The sequence below is a fragment of the Aquarana catesbeiana genome, linkage group LG11, assembly GCF_042186555.1.
Source record: "Aquarana catesbeiana isolate 2022-GZ linkage group LG11, ASM4218655v1, whole genome shotgun sequence".
Classification (NCBI taxonomy): Eukaryota; Metazoa; Chordata; class Amphibia; order Anura; family Ranidae; genus Aquarana; species Aquarana catesbeiana.
In genome coordinates, this window is record NC_133334.1 from 203,893,590 (window position 1) to 203,920,884 (window position 27,295).

At 41.7% G+C, this 27,295-nt stretch overlaps 1 protein-coding gene across 2 annotated transcripts in view; it reads right to left on the minus strand.

The window, feature by feature from the left end:
* Positions 1-27,295, minus strand: part of EDC4 (enhancer of mRNA decapping 4) — a 470,500-nt gene that overhangs the window by 98,555 nt on the left and 344,650 nt on the right. For both annotated transcript variants that reach the window (XM_073605174.1, XM_073605175.1), the window contains 3 exons: positions 23,614-23,650; positions 15,973-16,153; positions 9,182-9,337 (listed from right to left, as the gene is read on the minus strand). In XM_073605174.1, the coding sequence (XP_073461275.1) occupies positions 9,182-9,337; positions 15,973-16,153; positions 23,614-23,650 (374 nt within the window). The remainder of the gene's footprint in view (positions 1-9,181; positions 9,338-15,972; positions 16,154-23,613; positions 23,651-27,295) is intronic.

Here is a 27,295-nt window from a genome sequence, read left to right on the forward strand (position 1 = left end):
TAATGGAACTGCTACCATCTCACAGAAACGTCCAGGTTGTCCACGGAATTTAACACCTCAAAAGGTGTGTATTCTGAGGAGAAGAGTTGAAGAAAATTGCCATGCAAGTTCACTGCAGTACGCTAAAGTAGTAGAAAGCCAAACTCAGGTGATTGTTTCCCGCGACACAATAAGGCGTACACTGCAGAGGAATGGCATGCATGGGTGTCGTCCATGAAGGAAGCCTCTCGTAAAGCCCATGCACAAAAAACCTTGCCTAAAATTTGCCAGGGCCGATGGTGAAAAAGAAAACTACTAGGACTCTGTACTCTGGAGTGAGGAGACCAAGATTAATGTTTTTGGAACTGATGGCTTTAAACCTGTATAGCGTTGCAAAGGTGAGAAGTACAAAGAAAAATGCATGGTGCCTACAGTGAAACATGGTGGTGGCAGTGTCCCTCTGCGGTGCTGCATTAGTGCTGCTGGTGTCGGGGAGCTGCATTTTATTTCACAGATCTACTGCTCTAGATTGAAAGAGAAGATGCTACCATCACTCCGTGCCCTTGGTCGTCGTGCACTTTTCCAACATGACAATGATCCAAAGCACACATCTAAGGCCACTGTTGCATTTCTGAAGTACAGGGTGAAAGTGATTCAGTGGCCAAGTAGATCTACTGATATGAACTCAATCAAACACCTATGGGGAATTCTGAAGAGACAAGTTGTGCCTCACTCTTCATCCAGCATCCAGCCTCTGAGGCTGCATTCACACCTGAGCGTATCGTTTTCAGGCAGAAAAGCCAAGTACAAAGTCATGTTTTGCTTGGGGATCAAATAATAGGATTTTTATAACAGCTTACCTTTTCTTGCAGTACATCATGGGACACAGAGCACCATAGTAATCACTATGTGGGTATATAGGCACCTTCAGGTGATGGACACTAGTATACCCAATATAGGAAGTTCACTCCCTATATAACCCCTCCTCCTACCAGGAGTACCTCAGTTTTTATAGCAAAGCAATATACCTAAACCCCAAAAGAGGAGAGGGACCTCTGTGTCCCATGATGGACTCCAAAAAAAGGATTTTACAGGTTAGCTGACATAAAAATCCTATTTTCTTTATCGTACATCATGGGACACAGAACACCATAGTAATCACTATGTGGGACGTCCCATAGGAATGCTATTTGAGGGGAGGGAGAGACGACCCGCAGGGCACCCCCAGACTTGAGGACCTATACTGCTGCCTGCAGCATACTGCACCCAAAGGCGATGTCCTCATGCCTTCTTACATCCACCTGATAAAATTTGGTGAATGTATGTACTGAAGACCAAGTTGCAGCCTTACAGATGTGAACCATGGAGGCCTGGTGACACACTGCCCAAGAAGCACTAACCACCCTGGAAGAGTGTGTTTTGACTTGAAAAGGTGGAATCTTACCCCTAAAACATAAGTCTGAATTATAACTTGCTGAATCCACTTAGCGACGGTGGATTGCGACACTGCCTGTCCTTTCTTAGGACCCTCTGGCAGTACAAACAAGACATCAGTCTTCCGGATTGAGCCGTCACCTTTAAATAGACCTTGACTGCTCTCACCACATCAAGACAATGTAGTGACTTCTCTTTCCTGGAACATGATTTTGGAAAAAACAATGGCAGGACAATAACTTGGTTCAGGTGGAAATCTGAGACCACTTTTGGCAAAAAACCTGGATGAGGGCGCAACACCACTCTGTCCTCATGAATAATCAAGTATGGCTCTTTACAAGAAAGAGCAGCCAATTTCAAAAAAATGTCAGGGTGAAAGGACCATTCCCCCAGGAATAACTGCTGGCGACTCAGGTAGTCCGCCTGACAATTCTGTACTCCCGGAATGAAGACTGCCGACAGGCACGGAACATTCCTTTCTGCCCAAGTTAGAATATGGTTCACCTCTGTCTGCGCTGCGAGACTCTTGGTGCCCCCTTGGTGATTAATATAGGCCACAGCTGTGGCATTGTCGGATTGGATCCTGACAGGACAATCCCCTAACCTGAAAGTCCAGGCCTTCAGAGCCAGACGCACTGCCCGGATCTCTAGGATGTTGATGGACAAGGCTCTTTCGGTTCTTGACCACTGTCCCTGGACAGATGTCTTCTCTACTACTGCTCCCCAGCCTGAAAGGCTGGCATCTGTTGTTACCACTTTCCAGATAACTGGTCTGAAGGATTTTCCTTTCATTAGATTCTGGGTTAGTAACCACCAACTGAGGCTTTGGGACACCTTTGGGGACAGCCGCATTGGCAAGTCTAAATCTTGAATAGTTTTGTTCCAAGCAGACAGGATACTGTTTTGCAACAGTCTCGAATGGAACTGGGCCATAGGGAACCGCTTCGAATGAAGCCACCATCTTTCCTAACAACCTCATGCAAAGGCGAATGGAGGGATCTCCAGCAATTTCTCAGAATGTGAGGCTGAAAAAGGTTCATCCACCATTGTCTCCTCCGCAGAGGAGTAATCGGTTTGCCTTTCTTCCTGATCGCCTGAGGGTAATACCTCATCCTGCAGCCACTGTTCCCTTGGTAGGGGCTGTGAGGTGGGGGAGGGGGATCTAACATGCTTCCTATCCCTTTGGATGGAGGATGTGATTAAAGCTGCTAATCTTCCTTCTAGGCCCTGCAGGGCGGAGGAAAATGCATCTTCAATCACGAATACAGGGGCTGTGATGTGAGAAGCAGCTGCACCATCAATTGGTTCTAACGACGCATCCTCTCCTGAATTACCAATTGTGACAAGCCAGGGTGACAGTGTGGAGGCACGACTGGAGTTCCCAGCGCCTGAGGGTGGAATTTTTGGTACCATTTTTGTGGTGCCTTTTTTGGAAGTCATAGTGCTAAGCACAAAAGCAGAGGCACTAAGTAAATGCACTTGCTGAGCAGTAGTCTAGCAATATACTGGACAGTAGACTAGCAATAGGATGTACTGGAAATGGAGCGAGTACAAAGAAGGGCAACAAAGCTAATAAAGGGTCTGGAGGATCTTAGTTATGAGGAAAGGTTGCGAGCACTGAACTTATTCTCTCTGGAGAAGAGACGCTTGAGAGGGGATATGATTTCAATTTACAAATACTGTACTGGTGACCCCACAATAGGGATAAAACTTTTTCGCAGAAGAGAGTTTAATAAGACTTGTGGCCACTCATTACAATTAGAAGAAAAGAGGTTTAACCTTAAACCACGTAGAGGGTTCTTTACTGTAAGAGCGGCAAGGATGTGGAATTCCCTTCCACAGGCGGTGGTCTCAGCGGGGAGCATTGATAGCTTCAAGAAACTATTAGATAATCACCTGAATGACCGCAACATACAGGGATATGTAATGAAATACTGACACATAATCACACACATAGGTTGGACTTGATGGACTTGTGTCTTTTTTCAACCTCACTTACTATGTAACTATAATATAATTCCACTATATAAAGTTCAGCTTGGTGCTGAGTAACAATGTATTTCCTGTACTGGAAATGCCTGCATACATCCCTTACGTGCCCCAGCGCTCCTGTGTTCTGTGTGTCAGAATTCCATCTCTTCAGTTGTTTATCTGATAAAGATCTTCTGTTAATGAGAAGCGTCTTTTTAAAAGCCTCAGGTGTGCTGTGTCCCATGGCGTCGCGCCTAAGCCACGCCCCTTCGCCACTAACCCCCCCGTTTCAAAATGAACAGCAGTCCACACACGCGCGTGCCAGCCAGCGCAGACTCGTAGAAGGGGAAACTCTGATTGCCTGATCATCAAGAAAAGTATGGAGTTCTTTAGGGCAGGGGCGATGGCAGGACAATCTAACACTGACATGGGGGTACTGAATCCATTTAGGCATTTTGCAAAGCCGTAAGGTAAATCAACCCAGGTAGCCACCACCGCATAACCCGGAGGGGGGGGGCGAGTGTAAAAACTGCTGCTGTACCCCCCTCTTAGTTCCCCCAGGGGGGAAAGGAACATGCCTTTATTCAATTAAGAATCCCCCCTAGCTGCTGAGACCACACACATGCTGTTCTAACTGGACACTGAGCTGGCTGAGAGCAACGTACCAAGGTATGTGCACATACTCCCTCTAGTGGAGACTTTAAGGCATACATTATACTCATGGAAGAAAAAAACATAGATGGACTTTTTATAGTTCCTAGGCTTCTTCCCTTACAGCTGTATCCTGCAGCGAGGATAAGGTAACAGACAGATTTAAACTTCACCCATCACGGCGAGCTGCGCTAGCAAACCTTCAAGGACCAGGTCCCTATTATAGGGGTTCCACTCCCTTGGACCTGTATTAGCACCCCGCCAGGAAAAACTTTTGGTAATGTAGCATGACCAAAAAATCCTGGGTTCCGGGGTCCAGCCCTGTAAGAGGCGTTACAGGCAAAGCCTTGTGCTTTGTATACAAGGCCCGGGTACCATCCACCTTGGCCTCAGTGGCACTTTGGCTGGATCTGGTCAGTGGAGGAAAATCCAGCAAGGATCCCTCCTGGAGCTCCTCAGAGCACATCTTCACTCGTAAGCAACACCTTAGACACTGCCAAAAAAACTGAGGTACTCCTGGTAGGAAGAGGAGGGGTTATATAGGGAGCGAATTTCCTGTATTGGGTATACCAGTGTCCATCACCTGAAGGCGCCTATATACCACTATGGTGCTCTGTGTCCCATCATGTACTATAAAGAAAGTATTTTACTAACTGAGCTGCAACTCAATTTATAACATTTGTATCGTGTTTTTTCTGGATTTTTGGTTGATATTCTGTCTCTATCATTTAAAATACACCTATGATAACAATTATAGACCCTTCATTTCTTTGTAAGTGGGCAAATTTACAAAATCTGCTGGGGATCAAATAATTATTTTCCCCACTGTATATAGTAAACACACATTTAACATGCTGCAGCTTATTAGTCATTAGATGTTATGGCTGCATTCGTTTTCTATTTCAGGGCAAAGAGCATTTTTCATGAACAAAATTGTCTTGCGAGCTAACAGTAAAAAATATTAGTATCCTAAATACCGGACTCAATAGTCAGCTGCTGGCACTGATCACGTCCCAGATGTTCGTGCTTAATCAGAAAATATAAATATAACTAGTGCCGCGCTATTTATATAGTGTAGGGCGGCTGTTCTTATCAGTGGGTCCTTTTATTAGTATAGGCATTAAGTTACACAGCACGTATAGTGTTGCATAGGGCTACAGCATGATGGCGCGTCCTTGGACTACAAGAAAATGACCGCCGTCATACTATTTAATACAGATTTACCAGCCGTCCAATCACAAGTCCCTGAGGAAGACACGTCATATTCCTGTGTCAACACGCGTTGGGAAGGGGACAGGATGGTGTAGGAGGCAGCTGGTTGTTTCACTGCGGAGGGACATACAATCTCAGTGATTTTCTGCTTGTAATAGAGTGGTGCACTCAAGCACCTGTAGCATGTGAGTACCCTGGAAGATTTTGTTGAGTAAATGTGTTTTAAAAACGGTATTACACTATCTAGACCTTATTTTTTATATGTTCGGAGACAACGCTACTGGACAGCTCAGGATCTCACTGTTCTATCTTCACAGAACCCAGAGGTGGTTCGTTTTCATGATTAGACCAAACTGTGCGGTCACACGCCCTGAGGTGTGCAGATTCACACCGGGGGGTAGCACAAGTTTGGTGTCACGTGGATATTTTTGGAGCACCATTACATGATTTTGATCATATATTCATATGGAATTTAAGGATTTATCATGGAATATGGTTTCACTCATCAATTAATCATTGTGTTGTGATGTATGCACTTAGCACTTTATTCACTTTATTTATATTTGCATACTAATTTTGTCATGTTGTTAGTAACACGGATTTGGTTAATATTAGTATAGCGCGGCACTATTTTGTGTTTATAATAAGCATTTTCAGAAAGTAAAAAAAAATATGTGGGAGGTGCCACACACGTGACATTCCGCAAGTCGGCCTGACCACTTGGACCTGCTGGCTGTTTGTAACACATGCTGTCAAAATTGTAAGTGTGATTTTATCATTTTATTAACATTTTCTTGAAATACTACACTTTGTGGATTTTATTGTGTACTTTAACTTCTTCCAGGGAGTCTATCTTAGCTTAGGAAAGCATGGTGTATATGGCTGCTATGCAGCAAAGCATTGGATTGTCTCCTTGTGAAACAGAGCAGCAGGTAAGGAGCTCATTTAACCACTTCAAGACAGGCACTTTCCCACTTTCCTGCCCAGGACATTTTTCAGTTTTCAACGCTGAAGGTGGCACTGATTGGCACTGGCAGTTGGCACTGATAGGTGGCATTGGTTGGCACTGGCAGTTGGCACTGATAGGTGGCACTGGTTGGAACTGGCAGGTTTCACACTGAGCCGATTTGTCAGTTTTATTTACACTATATGTAACTGAATGCAGAGGCCAGCTGTCAAAATTCAGCGTGATGTCGGGGGTGGGCAGGGCGGTGCAACTATCAAACACCAGCCAATGATTGGGCTGCTTAAGAAAGTGGGCGGGGCCACATACACATAGCGGCCCGCCCAGATCCAAACGCATTGGCTGGTGTTTGATATCTGGGTCCCGCCCACCCCCGACGTCACGCTGAATTCTGAAAGCTCCTCTCTTTGCATTCAGTTGCACATCAGTTTCACACACTGAGCACAGAGCTGCTCAGTGTGTGAAACTGTCAGTGGAGTATAGGGAAGGGGAGCAATCGGCCGATTTTTGCGCAAAAATCGTCCGATGCCGATTTCTTAAAAAAGGCAAAATATCGGTCAGCCGATATATCGGTCGACCTCTAAGTGTCACTGTCAATTCCTGCAAGCTGAACTGAAATCTCAAATAATGTTATCTTCCTTCTAAGCTATATTCTGTATATTACAAAATTACTCAACCCCCTATGTAATAGAAATGGAGAGAAAAAAGTGTTTTTGGTCCAAATCACGAGTGTGTCCTAGTGTGACAATGCTGCTCCTCCATAAATAAAATGGAGTAAGTGAGCGTTGTCAGCCTAGGACACGGTTGACAGTATGTAAATAAAAAAAATTGTGAATAAATCTTTTATTTTATAATTAGTTTTAATAACGATTGTGACAAAAAAAATTACAACTTCAAAAAACTTTCCATGCCTCTTAATACCTTGGACTGTCCGCTTTCCAAAAAAGGGGTCATTTTGGGGATATTTGTACTATCCTGGCATTTTTGGGTCTCGAGAAATGATATAGGCTGTCAGTACATGATATATATATAGATATATCTATATATATATAGATATATAGATATATCTATATATCTATATATATATATCTATATATATATATATAGATATATCTATATATCTATGTATATATATATAGATATATATATATATATATATATATATATATCTATATATATATTAGTTGGTGGACTCCAACGTCCCTACAGACTATATAATATACACTGATTTGGGTTATTATCACCCAAGAAATGTAGCAGTATACATTTTGGCCTAAATTTATGAAGAAATTATTTATTTGCAAAATGTTATAACAAAAACTAAGAAAAAAAAGTTTTTTTCATAATTGTCGGTCTGTTTTCTTTTATCTAACAAAAATGTAAAAACCCAGCGGTGATTAAGTACCTCTGAAAGAAAGCTCTATTTGTATTAAAAAAATGATAAAAAATTCATATGGGTATAGTACCATACCACACAAATGTCATTCAAAGTGTGACAGCGCTAAAAACTGAAAATTGGTGTGGGCAGGAAGGGGGTAAAAGTGTCTGGTACTGAAGCGGTTAGCATATATAAATATATTTTTATTCTTAGGTTTTTTTTCAGATTTTTATACATTCATTTTCAAAGAAAAATGTTATATCTTTTGGTCTAAATTAAAGGTCTCCAATCTTCCTTAAAAAAAAGGGTCCGGTTTACTGTCCCTAAGACTTTAGAGGGTCTGGGCTGTGGCCAGGGGTAGTAGAAAATGTCCCAGCGTCAGCTGGAGTAGACCATGCTCCATTATTGGTATTAGTGGGAAGAGTAAGGCTCCATTGTTGGCGTCTGTGGGAGGCATCATGCCTCAATGTTGGCATCAGTGTGCGGAAGAGTGCGTCATCTCAGTATCAGTGGGAAAAATAGTGCCCGAAGGGCCAGATAAAGGCAAGCAAAGAGTTTGGAGACCACTGGTGTATATACTGAACATTGATAATATGCATAACTACATTTCATAATTGCACATTCTTAAGCTGGCCATAGATAGGCTGACATTTACCAGTTCAGCAGGGACTGGATAAATTTTGATCTGTGTGTGGCCCTCCCTGTTCGACAGATGTGGATCTTTAGATGGACTTCTGTCGAAGGGACACACTGGAAAACATAAAGCAGCTGCTGATCAGTGTTATCCTGGCAACAGTGGGAACCATCTATTCCCAGCTTTATATGGAATGTTTTACTTGATGGAAAATCGGTGCTACACCTGCGATCTTGAAGTGACTCATTATCAGAAAACATGTCATTGGTCTTAAATTAAAGATCTTTTCAACAAGAATAGGCGCATTCATTAGGATCAACTTTTGCATTACCAAATGGTTGCACAGCATCAAGTGCAACCCTCCCATTACTTGCATGAAAGACAGTAGTCGGCTACGGTTACGTATCAAAATTACACACGGTTACTTGCAAAATCACTACATGTACTTTAAGTCATACCAGTCTTATCCTTTAAGTTTGCCTATAGGAATTTTTGATCCCGATGATAATTCAAGGAGAAGTAGGGCCCTACCTCTCCTGTGGGTGACAGGAGTGCACTTAGTTCTGCATGCCTGTGACCCATCAGTTCAGCGGCGCACTCTCAGCAGACCACCTTTAGGCATTCCAGACTCTGAAGGGATACCGGCTTTCATGTCGGGCTCCACCCAGAAGCTTGACTGGATCAAGAGCCCGAACTTGGTGCTCCGGTGAGCGCTGGAAGAGCAGAACAGAGAGCCGGTGACTGACAGTCACTGAAGACCGAGAACTGAGCAATCAGCAGTCTTCGATCGCTCAGTTGTCAATCTTTAAAGCAGCATGGCAGAGATAGATGCACCATCACACCTATATTGCATCCACCTAGGAGAACTTTTCCTGGTTGTCCATTTCATTTTGGTCAACCTGAGAACTACTAAAGATTAATAATTATAATACACTAAGGCAAAAAGAAAAAAACTCACATAATGGTACAGTTTTTTTAATTTCTTCCCGTATAGTTTTATCAAGGCGATTGTTAAGTGAGCCAGAAATTGAATGTGAAAGCTGCTGAGAAAGATATTCTTGTAGCTGACCATTTCGTTGCTGTCCATCACTTAAGATGCGATCTAATCTTCTTTCTAAGACATGAAATGTTAAGGATGTATATAGGATTATATGTAAATACACCAACAAATTACTAACTTTATGCTAGATTTTAAAGAAACATCCACACCAGTGTGAAGGCGATGTAGTGTGATCTTACATGAAGAAATAAAACACACAGTTTGTCATACATTTTTGGGGTCCTCCTAATGTACGTTTATAGACAAAAATGCATGTTTTTTTGTCAATTGACCTGCAACAGAGGCATTTTAAAAGAATTGTCATGTGTAATGCAACATACTAAAAATTGCACACAATTGTGAATAGGTCCTTAGAATAGATGGGTCAGTAACACAACCCACTCACTTCGCATTTTTATTTCTGCTTTTGTTTCTGCTTTGGTAACATATTGTCAGCAGCAAAAGAAGTGATAATGGATCAAAAGAAAGCAATAGAAACCTATGTTTGCTTTGACCCTTTGATTACCATGATGCATTAGATATTGTAATAAATAAAATAGTGTAGCACTACCCAAACAACTAAACCATGTGCTCAAATCAAAATTACTATGACAAAATACATTTTAGTCACCGTTGGTTACATGTCTATGTTTTGTAATAGCAATTTTGATTTGAGCACATGATTTGTTTGGGTATTGCTACACTATTTTATTCATTATGTTATTTCCTAGGTGGTGTTGAATCACTTTTTCTGTATTGCTTGCAACCCACATTAGATAGGCAATTGACTTTGCAGATTGTTTTTTAATTATTTTGATGCATTAGACATGTCACTATCTACCTAACAGGCAAGGTTTATGCTACACATCCTCGGCAGCCAAGGGACTAAATTGTAAAGTATTCTTCAAGTTATAATGTAGGTTTATGGATAGGACATGGCTTAGCCCATTATTATTCAGGCCATTACCTGACTCTATAAGCCCTTTGATAAAGGCACCTGAGGCTTGCAAGGTGAATAAGGCTTGTACTGGCTAAGGAGTGCCATAGTGGTTGGCAGTGTTTAGTTAAGTCCTACAATATAGCACTTTTATGGCTGTCACCGCAAAAAGGAAATAGATGACACTGGGAGAGCCAGTTCTAGTGTTTTGGGTTTAATAAGCATATAGAAAGGATCTCACTACTTTAACCAAATATGTCAATTTTGTGATAGTTCAACTTATGATGTGCTCCCTATTCATCCCGTTTTTTTATTTTATTTTAGTAGTTCAAATATGAAAACATTTTTTGAAATTTTTTGAAATTTATACGCTATCTTTTTAACATCTTGCTTCTTACCCACTGATTATTGTTAAAGGATAAGTTCACCTTTGGAACATGCTACATGTTCCACCCATTCTTAGGGTGGAACATGTAAAATGTTCCAGCATCTGCAATTCATGCCAATGAACCCCCCCCCCGTGACAGCAGGCAGGGGATCATCTCCCCACACCCGCTGTCACAATTTAAAAGCAGTGCCGCTATAAAAGCCATGTCATTCATTCGCAAGTCTCCTGTGAATGGATAGACTATTAGTACCATCAGGCATTGCTGCTGAAGTTTCAATGAACTACAAGGGTGCTGGTGAGCATTCTGGTTCTTCCTGCCCCCAGGTAACTGCCTGTCTGTATCGGCAGACAGCTATTCTGAGAGTCTGCAGGAGCCTGAGATTGCACCCACAATTTGCTGATCGCAGGTGCAGTGCTCTGCAGACTTAGAGAAAAAAATTATAAATGCACTTTTTTTTTTTTTACCTGCAAAAAAAAGTATATTTACTTATTTTCAAAAGGTGAACTTTGCCGTTAAAATGATATCTGACTCTGTCTTAAAGACATTTATTAACCACTTGCCGACCAGCCGCCGTCATACTGCGGCAGGTCAGCACGATCCCCGCGAACCACCGTAGCTGTATGTCGGCTCTTTTAAGAGGCGCGCTGCACAACGGGGTGGTGATGCTCATGACCGCCGGCCACGAGCGATCACAGGCACGAGAGGCAGAACAGGGACGTGTGTGTGTATAAACACGCAAATCCCTGTTCTGTGAGGAGAGGAGATGCAGATTGTGAGTTCCTAATAGCTAGGAACCACGATCTGTCATCTCCTATAGTCAGTTACCTCCCCCTACAGTTAGAACACACACTGGGGAACACAGTTAACCCCTTGATCACCCCCTAGTGTTAACCTCTTCCCTGCTAGTGATATTTATACAGTAATCAGTGCATTTTTATAGCACTGATCGCTGTATAATTGTCAATCGACCCAAAAATGTGTCAAAAGTGTCCAATGTGTCCACCATCATGTCGCAGTCTCGATAAAAATAGCAGATCGACGCCATTACTAGTAAAAAAAATTGAATAATAATAATAATAATAATAAAAATGCCATAAATCTATCCCGTATTTTGTAGATGCTATAACTTTTGTGCAAACCAATCAATATACGCTTATTGCGATTTTTATTACCAAAAATATGTAGAAGAATAGGCCTAAACTGAGAAAAAAAAATTAGCTTTTTTTAAAAAAAAAAAAACTGGGGATATTTATTATAGCAAAAAGTACAAAATATTGTGTTTTTTTTTTTTTCAAAATTGTTGCTCTTTTTTGTTTATAGCGCAAAAAATAAAAACCGCAGAGGTGACCAAATACCTCCAAAAGAAAGCTATATTTGTGGGAAAAAAAGGACATCAATTGTGCTTGGGTACAGCGTCGCATGACCGCGCAATTGTCAGTTAAAACGACAGTGCCGTATCACAAAAAATGGCCTGGTCAGTGAGCATCCAGATCTTCTGGGGCTGAAGTGGTTATTGTCTGCATGTGATGTGACTCGCTTTATAGCCATCAGAGAAGAATTGTAAATTTAAGATACTGACAACTTGTCTTTCTTCTTTTGTTCTTTGCCACTGATATGGTATTGTTTATTTTTATGCTCTACTATTGTTGCCTTGTAATCACTTGTATGCATTTTGTAAATTTGGAATTATTTTGAAAAAAACTTAGTTATAATATAATTACAAAAAAAAGGATGTCACTAGGAGCCCAGTGGCGATCCAAGATGAATTTTCCCACAAATGAGACAAATTTGCCTAAAGAGCAGTGTGTGTACAGATATGGAGGAAGTGCAATAAGCATGTGTCTAGGCCTATCTAGCCTTATAAAAAGGTACTTTGTCCAGATTAGGATCTGATAAAAACAAAGATAAATAGAGCCGGAAACGGTGCCGGAAAAAGCAGAGACTGTACAGCCCAAGTTAGGCAACTTCATAGCCAGGAGGATGTTTTGAGTGGTTGTATTTCTGACAAAGGATGTAAACAAATCATGTGCGCTGGTACTTTTGTTGATGAATGAAATTGGTTCCAAAGTGTACGTTTATGAGTGGGGTGAAAAGCTCCCCTCAAAAGTGGAAGCTCCGGTTATCTACCTCCTCCCCCCCTCCGGTGCTACATTTGGCACCTTTCGGGGGGGGGGGGGAGTACCTGTTTTTGACAGGTACCCTGTCCCCACTTCCAGGAGACCTTGCCGCAGACCTTGCCAAAAGGAAGTTCGGCCCCCCTCCTCCTCCCCCCACCGGGCTTGGCGCATACACATTAGGGAACCTGCTGTGAAGCCGTAAGGCTTCAATGCCGGTTTCCCTTACAAAGAATGGCGGCAGCAGCACCCGAGAGCCGATGGACGGATTGGCTTGGGGTTGCCGACATTGCGGGCTCCCTGGATAGGTTCGATGCCAGGAATTTCAAAAGAGCCAACTTCCCTAAACTACGAACCTTGCTAGAAGGCATAAATTGGGATAAAATCTTAGGAACAAAGAACACGGAGGAGAGGTGGGTTCGCTTTAAGAGCATATTGAATAAGGGCATTAGCCAATGCATACCATTGGGCAATAAATTTAAAAGAGCGAACAAAAGTCCTGGATGGCTTAACTGCAATGTAAAAATGCATTTAAAAGCAAAGGAGAAGGCCTTCAAAAAATACAAGGTTGAGGGATTATCCTCAGCATTCAGACTTTATAAAGAATGCAACAAGAAATGTAAGGGTGCAATAAAGAAGGCTTAGACAGAACATGAAAGACACATAGTGGAGGAGAGCATAAAAAAAAAAAATCCCAAGAAATTCTTTAAGTATGTAAACAGTAAAAAAGGGAGGACAGACCATATTGGCCCCATAAAGAATGAGGAAGGACATCTGGTTACAAAGAATGGGGAGATGGCGAAGGTATTGAATTTATTCTTCTCCTCAGTCTTCACAAGGGAATCGGGGGGCTTCTGTACCCAAAACTGCAGTGTTTATCCTCATGACACATCACAGGAAGCACCTCCATGATTAACAGAGGACAGAATTAAAATTAGACTTGGGAAACTTAACATAATAAATCACCGGGACCAGATGGCTTGCACCCGAAAGTACTTAGGGAACTCAGTCAAGTAATTGCCAGACCATTGTTCCTAATTTTTACTGACAGTCTACTGACTGGAATGGTACGAGCTGATTGGAAAAAAGCCAATGTAGCACCAATATTTAAAAAGGGCCCAAAATACATCCCTGGGAATTACAGACCAGTTAGCCTAACATCAATAGTATGTAAACTCTTGGAGGGGATAAGGGTCTATATAAAAGATTTTAGTAATGATAAGGGTATCATTAGCAGTAATCAGCATGGAATCATGAAGAATCGTTCTTGCCAAACCAATCTTTTAACCTTCTATGAGGAGGTGAGTTGCCATCTAGATAAAGGAAGGCCCGTAGATGTGGTGTATCTGGATTTTGCAAAACCATTTGACAGTCCCCCATAAGCGTTTACTGTACAAAATAAGGTCCGTTGGCATGGACCATAGGGTGAGTACATGGATTGAAAACTGGCTTCAAGGGCGAGTTCAGAGGGTGGTGATAAATGGGGAGTACTCGGAATGGTCAGGGGTGGGTACTGGGGTCTCCCAGGGTTCTGTGCTGGGACCAATCCTGTTTAATTTGTTCATAAATGACCTGGAGGATGGGGTAAACAGTTCAATCTCTGTATTTACGGACATTATTAAGCTAAGCAGGGCAATTACTTCTCCGCAGGATGTGGAAACCTTGCAAAAAGACCTGAGCAAATTAATGGGGTGGGCAACTACATGGCAAATGAGGTTCAATGTAGAAAAATGTAAAATAATGCATTTGGGTGGCAAAAATATGGATGCAATCTATACACTGGGGGGAGAACCTCTGGGGGAATCTAGGATGGAAAAGGACCTGGGGGTCCTAGTAGATGATACACTCAGCAATGGCATGCAATGCCAAGATGCTGCTAACAAAGCAAACAGAATATTGGCATGCATAAAAAGGGGATTAATTCCAGAGATAAAACGATAATTCTCCCGCTCTACAAGACTCTGGTCCGGCCGCACCTAGAGTATGCTGTCCAGTTCTGGGCACCAGTCCTCAGGAAGGATGTACTGGAACTGGAGCGAGTACAAAGAAGGGCAACAAAGCTAATAAAGGGTCAGAAGGATATTAGTTATGAGGAAAGGTTGCGAGCACTGAACTTATTCTCTCTGGATTAGAGACGCTTGAAAGGGGATAGGATATCAATTTACAAATACCGTACTGGTGACCCCACAATAGGGATAAAACTTTTTCGCGGAAAGGAGTTTAACAAGACTCGTGGCCACTAATTAAAATTAGAAGAAAAGAGGTTTAACCTTAAACTACCTAGAGGGTTCTTTACTGCAAGAGCGGCAAGGATGTGGAATTCCCTTCCATAGGCGGTGGTCACAGCGGGGAGCATTGATAGTTTCAAGAAACTATTAGATAAGCACCTGAATGACCGCAACATACAGGGATATACAATGTAATACTGACATATAATCAAACATAGGTTGGACTTGATGGACTTGTGTCTTTTTTCACCTCACCTATGTAACTATATTAAAAGTCAGCAGCTACAGTACTTGTAGCTGCTGACTTCATTTTTGGAGGTGGGGCTGGAGCTCCGCTTTAAAGCTAAACCTCAATATACATATACAATGTATCAGATGACATACGTAGATGTTATGGTCGCAATAATTGAACCCCCCACCAAATTAAATAAGGGTTGTGTGTGCCCATGACCAGTAAACACGTTTGCATGAAAACATTTTATACCTGCATGTCTCCTGAAATATTCCTGTCAAAAACAAAATCAGTAACATATAGATGTTTAATGAATTTAACAATGATTCTCTTTTTAGAATGTGATATAAATCTTTTGACTGGAGGAAAAACAAACAGCCCCACAATCTAACCCCATGTACCTCAATGCATACTTAGCTCTCCAAGATGCAGTGCTTATGCCTACACTGCAGAAATCTTCTCTGGCACAGTTTGTACCTGCAAAGTACCTAACCATAGACTTGAAAGGAAGCATGCTCCTACAGCAGAGATGCTAAGTGTGCAGTTGGATTCAAGTCTGTGTGGTTAATGCAGTGCTGGACAACAATTCTGCATTAAGGATGTAAACTTTGAGGGAGGTTATCACAAACAGTAAAGTATGCACTGGGTTGGAGGCTAAATGACAATTCACCATGATGGAATTCTGAGCTCTGCCTACATGCCTCTACATTAGATTTGTCACTGGATCATTTTACAGTCCTTTAACATTTGCTGGGTAAATATTCAACCTAAACAGCAAATAACTATGCTTAGAAAGCTATAAAAAGATACGTTCTTGTGCCTGCTGTGCATCAATGACACGTTCCACATGTCCCATGATGGAACTCTGAGTTGCATCTAATTGATCAGTCAGCCTTTGCATGAGATCCTGCTGATTCTGCCGAAGTTCAGAAAGTTCCCTCTGTTGGCTATATAGGAGAGCCATCAATTCTTCATGCTGCTCGAAGCTGCTCTGAAAAGGAAATCCACAAGAAATAAAAATACAATATCATTTGTCTTGTGGAAGGAAGGATTTCCATAATTTAATCAAGACATGTCAAAATATAGAGCTAAACGTTGGCACCATCAATAGGTTTTTAGGTTTCAAATAATTCAGGAAAACGTAAAAGTAGAATGTATTTTCAGTATTTACACAATTAAAGAAAAATACATTTTTTTACATAGCTGTAAAATCCTTTTCTTGGGAGTACAGTACAGGATGCTGGACCTATTTGAAATGGATGGGTTATATGCTGCATCTTCAGGTGACTGGACACTGGCATAGCCACTCAAAGCTTCAGACATCCTATCATATAATCCCTTCCACCGTTTAATCCACAGTTTTGTGGTAAGCAATGAAGAACCACATGCACAGAGAGGAGGGTTTTGTGTTCTGTACTGTACTCCAAGAACAGGACTTCACAGGTGTGTAAAAAAAATCCAATTGTCTTTATAGTACAAGTACAGGACATAATGGATGAGATGTCCCAAAGCAGTAACTGAGGGGAGGGTAACCAATAGGCAACAACAATTTTATAACCAACGCACCTTTAAGAAAAATATCCTCAAGCTTAAATATAGCCATACCTGAGACCAAACAATGGCCTTCACAATGGCCTTGTGGCCAAAACTGGCGTCAGCCAAAGCCTTCCACTCGGCTGATTTTTGCAAAAGTATGCACAGAAGATCAGGTAGTGATGGGGTGAAGGGTCCATTCCCCTTGATCCAGGAGGTGTGGGATGAGGTAATTCACTTTCCAGTTATCCACTCCTGGGACTGCAGAGATAACTGGACAGTGAGTTTGTGTCCATGAGAGTATCTTGCTTGCTTCCTTGTATCCACTAGGTGGTTGATCTAGGCCAACTGCATCCTGACTGGGTGCCTCTGGAGAAAGTGGGTCCAGACTTGCACAGCCATCCCTTTTGCTCTGAGCTCCAGCAACCACAGGTCTGGGACATATGTGAATCAGAGAGAGGCTAACTTTAAATAGATGTCCCCCCACTCTTAGAAGCAAGGGTGCGCTTCTTCATTGGAAAGAGAACTTTGAGGAAGACTTGGTGGGCTTTTTGGGCCAAGACCTATGCCAAAAAGAAGGGCGGAACCTAGGCTTTGAAAATGAAGCCTGGGTAAAGTGATTAGGTGCTGTGTGTTTTGAAGAGGTGGAAGCGCCGGGGGGGTTCAGAACTTTCCTTCTTGTGATATCTTCTATGGATTTGTCACTTACCTCCCAAAAAAGATATCCGCCTGAAAAGGGAATCCGTGTAAGGCGTCCAAGCTTTTAGCCACATGATTCTGTGCATTTAGAGCCACTCTGGAAATGTATCTCATTACTTGTTTTAGGGCATCCACACAAAAGAGCAGAGCACAAGGTAATTGCTCAGTTAAGGTCTACTCCTGGAATATTATTATACAGGATAATCCAGGATCATGTTGGTTGTTGTACTGCCCTAGTCCAGTTAGCTGACATTTTACAGGCAGAAATCACAGTGACAGTTGGTTCTAAGTGTCTATCTGCAGAATCTTTGAATGAAAATTTTGGACAGAGGGGTGGCTGTGGACATAGTATACTTGGATTTTGCAAAAGTGTTTGACACAGTTCCCCACACACGGCTGTGTAAGGTAAAGTCTACAGGCTTGAAAAGATCAGTTTGGAAATGGATAGAAAACTGGCTAAAAGAAATATTCAGAGAGTAGTGGTTAATGATTCTTACTCTAAATGGTCTAAGGTTATCAGTGGTGTACCCCAAGGTTCAGTGTTGGGACCCTTACTTTTTAATATATTTATAAATGATATAAGGTATGGGATTGAAAGTACCATTTCAGTGTTTGCAGATGACGCCAAGCTATACAATGGAATAACGTCCTCACAGGATGACTCCAACTTACAAGCCGACCTCAATGCACTGTCTAATTGGGCAACTATGTGGCAAATGAAGTTTAGTGTTGATAAATGTAAAAGTTATGCACTTGGATGCTAAGAATATGCATGCATCATATATACTAGGGGGAGTACAAATGAGGAAAAAAATTGTGGGTGTTTTGGTAGATCATAAGCTTAACCGCTTGCCGACCGCCACAGAATGGCACAGGCAGGCAAATAGGCGTACAGGTACATCCCTTTAAATTTGCCGCCCTTGCGGGAGCGTGTCCTTAGGTCCCGTGAACTCGATGTTCTCCCCGGCGGCCTGCGATTGCAGTGTGGAGAGGTAGAACGGGGAGATGCATATGTAAACAAGGCATTTCCCCGTTCTACCTTGTGTTATGACAGAGATCCACTGCTCCCTGTGATCGGGAGCAGTGATCCCTGTGATCGGGAGCAGTGATCCCTGTCATGTCCTAGGTAGCCCCTCTCCCCCACAGTTAGAATCACTCCCTAGGACACACTTAACCCCTTCATCGCCCCCTAGTGGTTAACCCCTTCCCTGCCAGTGTCTTTTACACAGTAATCAGTGCATTTTTATAGCACTAATCGCTGTATGAATGACAATGGTCCTAAAATGGTGTCAAAAGTGTCAGATGTGTCCGCCATAATGCCGCAGTCACAATAAAAATCGAAGATCGCCACCATTCCTAAGAAAAATTAAAATTAAAATTAAGAAAAATGCCATAAAACTATCCCCTATTTTGTAGACGCTATAACTTTTGCGCAAACCACTCAATATACGCCTATTGCGTTTTTTTTTACCAAAATTATGTAAAAGAATACATATTGGTCTAAACTGAGGGAAAAAAAAAATTTTTTTGGGGGGATATTTATTATAGCAAAAAGTAAAAAAATATTGCGTTTTTTTCAAAATTGTCGCTTTTTTTTGTTTAAAATGCAAAAAATGAAAACCACAGAGGTGATCAACCGCCAAAAGAAAGCTCCATTTGTAGGGAAAAAAAGGACGTCAATTTTGTTTGGGTACAACGCTGCACGACCGTGCAATTGTCAGTTAAGGCGACGAATCGCAAAAAGTGCTCTGGTCAGGAAAGGGGTGAAATCTTCCGGGGCTGAAGTGGTTAATAATAGCATGCAATGCCAAGCTGCGGTTTCCAAAGCAAGCAAAGTCTTTTCTTGTATTAAGAGAGGTATAGACTCCAGAGAGAAAGATACAGCCACGGGAAAAAAGAATTTGATCCCTTGCTGATTTTGTAAGTTTGCCTACTGACAAAAACGATCAGTCTAATTTTAATGGTAGGTTTATTTTAACAATGAGAGACAGAACAACAAAAATATCCAGAAAAATGCATTTCAAAAAAGTTATAACTCGATTTGCATTTTAAGGAGTAAAAAGTATTTGATCCCCTATCAAATCAGCAAGATTTCTGGCTCCCAGATGTCTTCTATACAGGCAATGAGCTGAGATTAGGAGCACTCCCTTAAAGGGAGTGCTCCTAATCTCAGCTTTTTACCTGTATAAAAGACACCTGTCCATGTAAGCAATCAGGTTCCAATCTCTCCACCATGGCCAAGACCAAAGAGCTGTTCAAGGATGCCAGGGACAAGATTGTAGACCTACACAAGGCTGGAATGGGCTACAAGACCATTGCCAAGCAGCTTGGTGAGAGGGTGACAACAGTTGGTGCGATTATTCACAAATTGAAGAAACACAAAATAACTGTCAATTTCCCTTGGTCTGGGGCTCCATGCAAGATCCCACCTCATGGAGTTTCAATGATCATGAGGATGCTATAAATAGATTAGCAGCAAGCTGAACGATTCAACAAAGCTGAAAGTCTCTACCTATGGGGAGAGGGGGGGTGTGCCTTACCTTCAATCAGCTGTCTTGGCTGTATGCTCAGGCTTCACTGCAGTGGTAACCAAGAAGAGAAAATCTCCTAACACCATGTGCGCTTTCTAAACAGTATATAAAGATGAAGACAGCAGATATACATGTTAAACTTGTATGTAGGGAGATTTGTTTCATCCGTGTATCATCTGAGGCCGTTCACTTCACTGGGTATATTTGAGGGTTTACATCCACTTTAATCTCATAGAAAATATGTGGACGGAGCTGAAGGTTCGAGTTACCAAACATCAGCCTTGAAACCTTATTGACTTGGAGAGGATCTTCAAAGAGGAGTGGGACAAAATCCCTCCTAAGATGTGTGTAAACCTGGTGGCCAACTACAAGAAACATTTGGCCTCTGTGACTGCCAACAAATACTAAGTCATGTTTTGCGAATACTTATTTCACTCATTAAAATGCAAATCAATTTATAACTTTCTTTAAATGTGTTTTTCTGGATTTTTTGTTATTTTGTCTCTTACTATTAAAATAAACCTACCATTAAAATTATAGACTGATCATTTTTTTTGTCAGTGGGCAAACATTCGAAATCAGCAGGGGAACAAATACTTTTTTCCTTCACTATCACTTTGCCCCTGTACAAGGGGGGGCACCAGTTCACAAAAAGGATATGTCTCAGATCTGGTGGAATCAGGCTCTAAAAGTACAAGCTCTTGTGATCAGATTCCACATCCATTGAGCAATGGTGGACTTTCAGGCAGGGTGTCCCCCTTCCAGGGTCCTGAAGACAGGACAAAGAGGGAATCCAGCTGTCAGATTGGAGTAGCAGCTTTGAGGTATATTCTAATGGCTTTGCCTACATCCAGACAATGTAGAGTGATGTCCTGCTGCTAAGCATCAACAGGAAATTAGGATGGTAGAACAATGTCCTCATTGATGTGAAATACTGAAACCATCTTTGTGAGAAAATATGGCTTTGGCATAGACAACCTTGTCATTGTGACGTATGAGGAAAGGCTCTTTTTACAGGAAAGGGCCGCCAGTGCAAAAACACAATTGACAGATGTGACAGGGACAAAAATGGCTACTTTACAGGAGATATCTTCTAGGGCAGGTGTAGTGAATTAACATTCAAGGAGGTCTGGTAACTAAAAAAAAAAATTTTGGCTGAGGTCCAAATCACAAGTCTGTGCCATGAAAGATTGAAGAAGTTATGAGCTCCCTCACGGTGACAGCTTAGTCTTTGTAATGAAGGCACATAACTGAACATTCACCCAGCAAAAATATAGAACAGCTGGATACAAGACAAGATTTGTCAAAATTCCCAGTGGGCATATGTGGGTGGAAGGTGACCACCATGGGCACAGCTTTGACAGTAATGCTTTTGGACCAATCTGAGGTGTTGTGAGGTGGCCATCCAGTACCTGGGATATTGCCTGCTGTCCCGCGGAGCCAGATTATGGTATAACACACGCTCTGCCTGATCCTCTGTGATGAGGGATCATGGTGTTTTGGTAAGGGCGCATTCCTGCTGATATTGGTGGTGGATTTCACACAGTATTTGAAGACAACAATCTGTTCACTTTTTATGGACTTTATTTCACCACTCACTGGTGTATACTACATTATACTGTTTTATTTATGGCTTTTATTTTTGTGCACTTAGTGTGGTTTATTCATTTATCATTTGCCATTCAATTTATTGTCTATGATTTTTGATGCTTAAAGCGGAGCTCCAACCGATTTTTTTCTACACTAACTGCAGCTGATTACCGCAATGTCCTAATGACAAAACGGCACTTTTTTTTTTTTTTTTTTTGCAGGCTTTACCTTTCTTGTAGAAGATCTTTCTTTTTTGCAGGAAGCACAGGCTGCAGTTAGGGGCGTGTTTAGAGCGGCTAATTACTCACTTCCTCTTAGCCACTCTGGCTCCTGGGAGCTTGTGTCATTGTTCCCAGGAGTCAGTGCGGCGGCCTGTTACAAGAGTCATCGAGAGATTTTCATAGTGGAACCGGAGCTGTTGACGGCGCTCCGATTTCGGTCTAATGCGCATGATCTGGAAAAGAACGGGCGGTGCATGCTGGTCAATCAGCAGCACCGTATCCCGGAAGAGGATGCCTGTGGGCTTCACATGCCCACAGGCAAGATGACAACCATGTAGATTTAATTATCAAAGTTCATTTATTAGGCGAAAACAAACAGCAATGTCACTGAAAAACGCAACAGGTGAGTTCCCTATTACTATATAGTAATCATTGTCATTTGGCCAAAAAAAAAATTAATCAGAGAGAGTGGAACCCCGCTTTAACATTAATTCACATCATATGTTTTTTAGGTATTTATATGCATTCTCTTGCACTGTCCATTAATTTCACATATCATATTTATCATATATGATGTGCAATATCATAATTGCATACTGTATATTGATTTTGGATCATATCAATTATTAATCGCACAGTTTTTGGTTAGTTATTTATGGGTAGCGTGATTTTTTTATATAGAGGCATCTGCTTTGGCTGTTTATCAGGCATGGCAACTCCCCCTGCTCCTGCTATCCATCCTCACCACCTTTGCATCCTTATTTTTTTCCTCTGCTGCAGTATGGACATTACCTTGGAATATACTGGGCCTCAACAAAAAGTTTAAGAGATCCCCATGTTCAGATTTCTTAACATCCACAAACCAGACATCCTCTTCCTACAGGAGACCCACTTTTTTGGTAATAAGATCCTAGGCCTCCACAGATCCTGGGTACAATATGCCTTCCACGCTATGCTGTCAGGTCTGCTAAATATTATGTTGGTGGAGATGATAGGATGGTGACGGGGGAGCATGCAGAGCCTGACAGTGTGAGCCAGTTAGCCCACACAGATTTATATAGAGGTGTGTCCGAGCATAAGTTTTAAAATGTCTCTGTACAAGTTGATCCATGCCCCTGAAGTCATTTCGACGTAAAGCGTAAGGTGGAGATAATTGGTCCGGGGGAGAGAGCTTGGGATCCTGCGATCCATCCATGTACAGCTTTTCACATTCAGCGGCAGCAGCAGCGATGTAGTATACAAGTGGGAGCCGCAGCAGGTCTCTTAGTATTAAAGACGCATGTTCTCTCTTGCATTAAATAGTTTTATCAATGAGTACTATGGATTGTTTTTTATTTTACAGAACTTGAGATCCAGAGCCTATAAGAAGAGCCAAGGGGCAGTGAGCGGAATCATTGGGGATTGACATTCTGACCAGGTTACCATTTATGGATTAAATCCATCTAGTAGAGCTGTGAACCTTATTTTTCATACAAGTTTTGACCTTTGCAGTGAGGGTTAACCGGTAAGGTAAGAGCACATCTTTGCGGGATTCAGCAGAGCGGTGTCAATTACCAGTAGCATTAATAAACTGGTCATCTTTTTTTACTTTTGTGGACTTGATGGACTTTGTGTTTAATTTCCATTAGGGGTCTTTATTATTATTGTGTTTGGTGCTCCACAGGATTTTTATTTATTTTGGAAACATTGACACATTGTTTTTGATTTATTGTTACACTTCATAAACAGTTAAATAGCACAGTACTTACTTATTTGCATTATTGTACCACTAGTAGTTATATTTGTTCATTTATAATTTCACTGTAACCCAATTCTTAATTTTATTATATGATATGATCAACACAAGAAGTTTTTGCATATATTAACCCTGGATTTACCTTTTGCACTGAAGCTTTTGAGGTTTGTGTCAAGAGCCTAGAAAGAAAAATATATTTAAAAAAAAGTTAATTTTATAGTTTAGTTATGTATGGTAAATTCAAGCACAAGTCATAAAAATAGGGTTTTTGTATGCCTACTCTCGGAGTCCATTGAAGGACTCTTATTTTATTTTAACAACTGGGTTACACAAAAAAACTGTAGACCAGGCCCAATGGGCACAATCTCCCTCCCCCAAACACCACCCTTCATTATCAGAATGCTTCATATTAATAGCAAAGCGGTACCAAGAGCAATGACCATTTAAAAAAAAAAAAAAAAAAAAAAAAAAAAAAAAAAGGTGTGGGACCTGAGCCCCACAATGGAGAAAGGGATTTTACAGTAAATGCATAAATCCTGTTCTCTCTCTGGTCCATTGAGGGAATTATAAACTGGGGTGTCCAAAAGCAGTCTAACTGTGGGGACAGGTAACACAGCAACATAGCCTAACACATCATCAGCAAAAACGAGCACTTGCATACAGCTCAAATTGCTGTCCAACTTTATATCCATAGCTGGTATCAGAAGAGGCTGAAACATACAGCTGGTAAAAACTTAGAGAATGTGTGAACAGACCAGGTGGCAGTCCCTAAATCGATAAAAACAAGGCCTAATGCCATAACGCCTCATAAGTGCTATAACCTGGCGAGGATGTGCTAAAGAACATAAGCTTAAAACGTAAGTCTGATTTATTTACCTTGTAATAATGGAACTACAAGCAAGGGCTGCATGCCGGGGGGGGGGGGGGGGGGGTTAAGAGGCAGGGTATTAGCTTGTGTAAAAAAAAAAAAAAAAAAAAAAGCTGCGTCTTCAATAGCCAGCACCATTATCCAGCCAGTGGTGGGAAATCTCCTTTTAGTAAATTGAAGCCAACCACAAGGACAGTAGGACAATGTCCTGGTTTCAGTGAAAGGCCGACCCCATCTTAGGGCCTTATTCCAAAATGGATTAAATTATTTTCCTCAAAATTCTACAAACAACACACCAAAATGACAACATGAAAGAAGTTTGCTTGAAATCTTTGCAAATATATTAAAAATAAAAAACGAAAAAAAAAATATTAAAAAATCACATGTACATAAGTATTCATAGCCTTTGCTCAATATTTTGTTGAAGCACCTTTGGCACCAATTACAGCCTTAAGGTTTTTTTGAGCATAATGCTACAAGCTTGGCACACCTATTTTTGGGCAGCTTCCCCCATTCTTCTTTGCAGGACCTCTTAAGCTCCATCAGGTTGGATGGGGAACCTCGGTGCACAGCCATTTTTAGATCTCTCCAGAGATGTTCAAATCGATTCAAGTCTGGGCTCTGGCTTGGCTATTCAAGGACATTTACAGAGTTACCCCGTAGCCACTACTTTGTTATCTTGGCTGTGTGCTTAGGGTCATTGTCCTGTTGGAAGATCATCCTTCGCCTCAGTCTAAGGTCCAGAGCGCTCTGAAGCAGGTTTTCATCAAGGATGTCTCTGTACATTGCTGCATTCATCTTTCCCTCGATCCGGACTAGTCTCCCAGTTCCTGACCCTGAAAAATATCCCCACAGCATGATGCTGCCACCACCATGCTTCACTGAAAGGATGGTATTGGCCAGGTGATAAGCGGTGCCTAGTTTCCTCCAGACATGACGCTTGCTATTCAGGCCAAAGAGTTCAATCTTTGTTTCATCAGACCAAAGAATTTTGTTTCTCATGGTCTGAGTCTCCTTCAGGTGCCTTTTGGCAAACTCCAGGTGGGCTGTCATGTGCCTTTTACCGAGTAGTGGCTTCTGTCTGGCCACTCTACCATGCAGGCCTGATTGGTGGAGTGCTGCAGAGATGGTTGTTCTTCTGGAAGGTTCTCCTCTCTCCACAGAGAAAAGCTGGAGCTCTGTCAGAGTGACCATCGGGTTCTTAGTCAACTCCCTAAGGCCCTTCTCCCCAATTGCTCAGTTTGGTTGGGCAGCCTGTTCTAGGAAAAGTCCTGGTGGTTCCAAATTTCTACCATTTACAGATGATGGAGGCCACTGTGCATTTTTGGGACCTTCAATGCTGCAGAAATGTCTTTGTACCTTTCCCCAGATCTGTGTCTCGATACAATCCTGTCTCGGAAGTCTACAGACAATTCCTTAGACTTCATGGCTTGGTTTGTGCTCTGACATGCACTGTTAACTGTAGGACCTTATAAAGACAGGTGTGTGCCTTTCCAAATCGTGTCTAAGCAACTGAATTTACCACAGGTGAACTCCAGTCAAGTTGTAGAAACAGCAAAAGGATGATCAGTGGAAACAGGATGCACCTAAGCTCAATTTTGAGTGTCATGGCAAAGGCTGTGAATACTTATGAACATGTGATTTTTTTCATTTTTTTTATACATAATACATTTACAAAGATTTCAAACAAACTTCTTTTGCGTTGTCTTTATGGGGTATTGTTAGTAGAATTTTGAGGAAAATAATGAATTTAATCCATTTTGGAATAAGGCTGTAACATAACAAAATGTGGAAAAAGTGAAGTGCTGTGAATATTTTCCGGATGCACTGTATGTAACCACAGACCCTTTTAATTGAATAAGAAATGGCTTTTGAATTGTCAGATTGGATCCAAATCAGGTGACCCACCAGGAGATCAGTACAATGTTAAAAAGGACAATTTGATTGCAAGCTTGTTGATGCCAAAGTCCCCTGAATTGACTTCGCCCCATTTCAACAGGCAGGCATCTATTGTCAGGATCTTTCAGAACATGGAAAGAAAGTACTTGCCTGAAATCAGAGCCAGTTTCTGGGTCCCTAAACCACAAAAAGACAGAAATGTCCTGCCTTTAGAGTTGGAAAGATAAGGATGTCCAGAGAGTACAAAAGAGCCTAAAATAGGACCAAACACCTTGGTCAATACCGAAGTGCAGAGGAAAGATCGAACGGAAGGGCCACAAACTGGTAGTTGAGAGGCCCCTCAACAGTCCATAAGCAACAATGACGTGTCAGAAAGATGGGCATGTGCAGATATGCATCTTTGACATCCACCGAGGTCAAAAAATCCCCATAGTGAAGGAAAGCTATGACTGCCCTGGTGTACGCCATCTGAAAGCTGTGAGCCTGGATGAGTCATTCAGAGCTTTGAGGTCCAAAATGCTGTGGATGCACCCTTTAAATCTAAAACCCTGAAAAAGTCTGAATAAAACTTTGGAACTACTCTGCAGCAGAACAGGGGCTATGACCATTTTGTCCAAAACACCAGGGAGGGGCAAGTGAAGGTTCCCAAGGGGACGGTAGATTGGAAATTAGAAATCTTACACCTAAGCATTAGGGATGCAAGATTTCCAAGTTTCCACAAAAAGTGGAAAGGCATTTCCCAAGTTTTCCCACCTTCATGTGGAAAAGGGTTTATCAGCAGGTAATATGAAGGAAAGAGCAGTAAGCAAGTAAGCAAGTGGTTAAAAGCTTAGCTTATGACATCATGCACAGCTCTCTCTCTCTCACTCTAGTGAGAGTTTGTCAGGAAGGTAGTTAACGTTTGAAACCCACCATGTGACAAAAAACTGCAATGATCACCATTTTATACTCTAGGATTTCTGCTAGAAAAGTATGGATTTAAACTTGTAAACAAAAAGTGCCTGAAAAGGCTTGATCTTCAACTGGATATTTTTAGGTTGATTATTTACAGCACTGC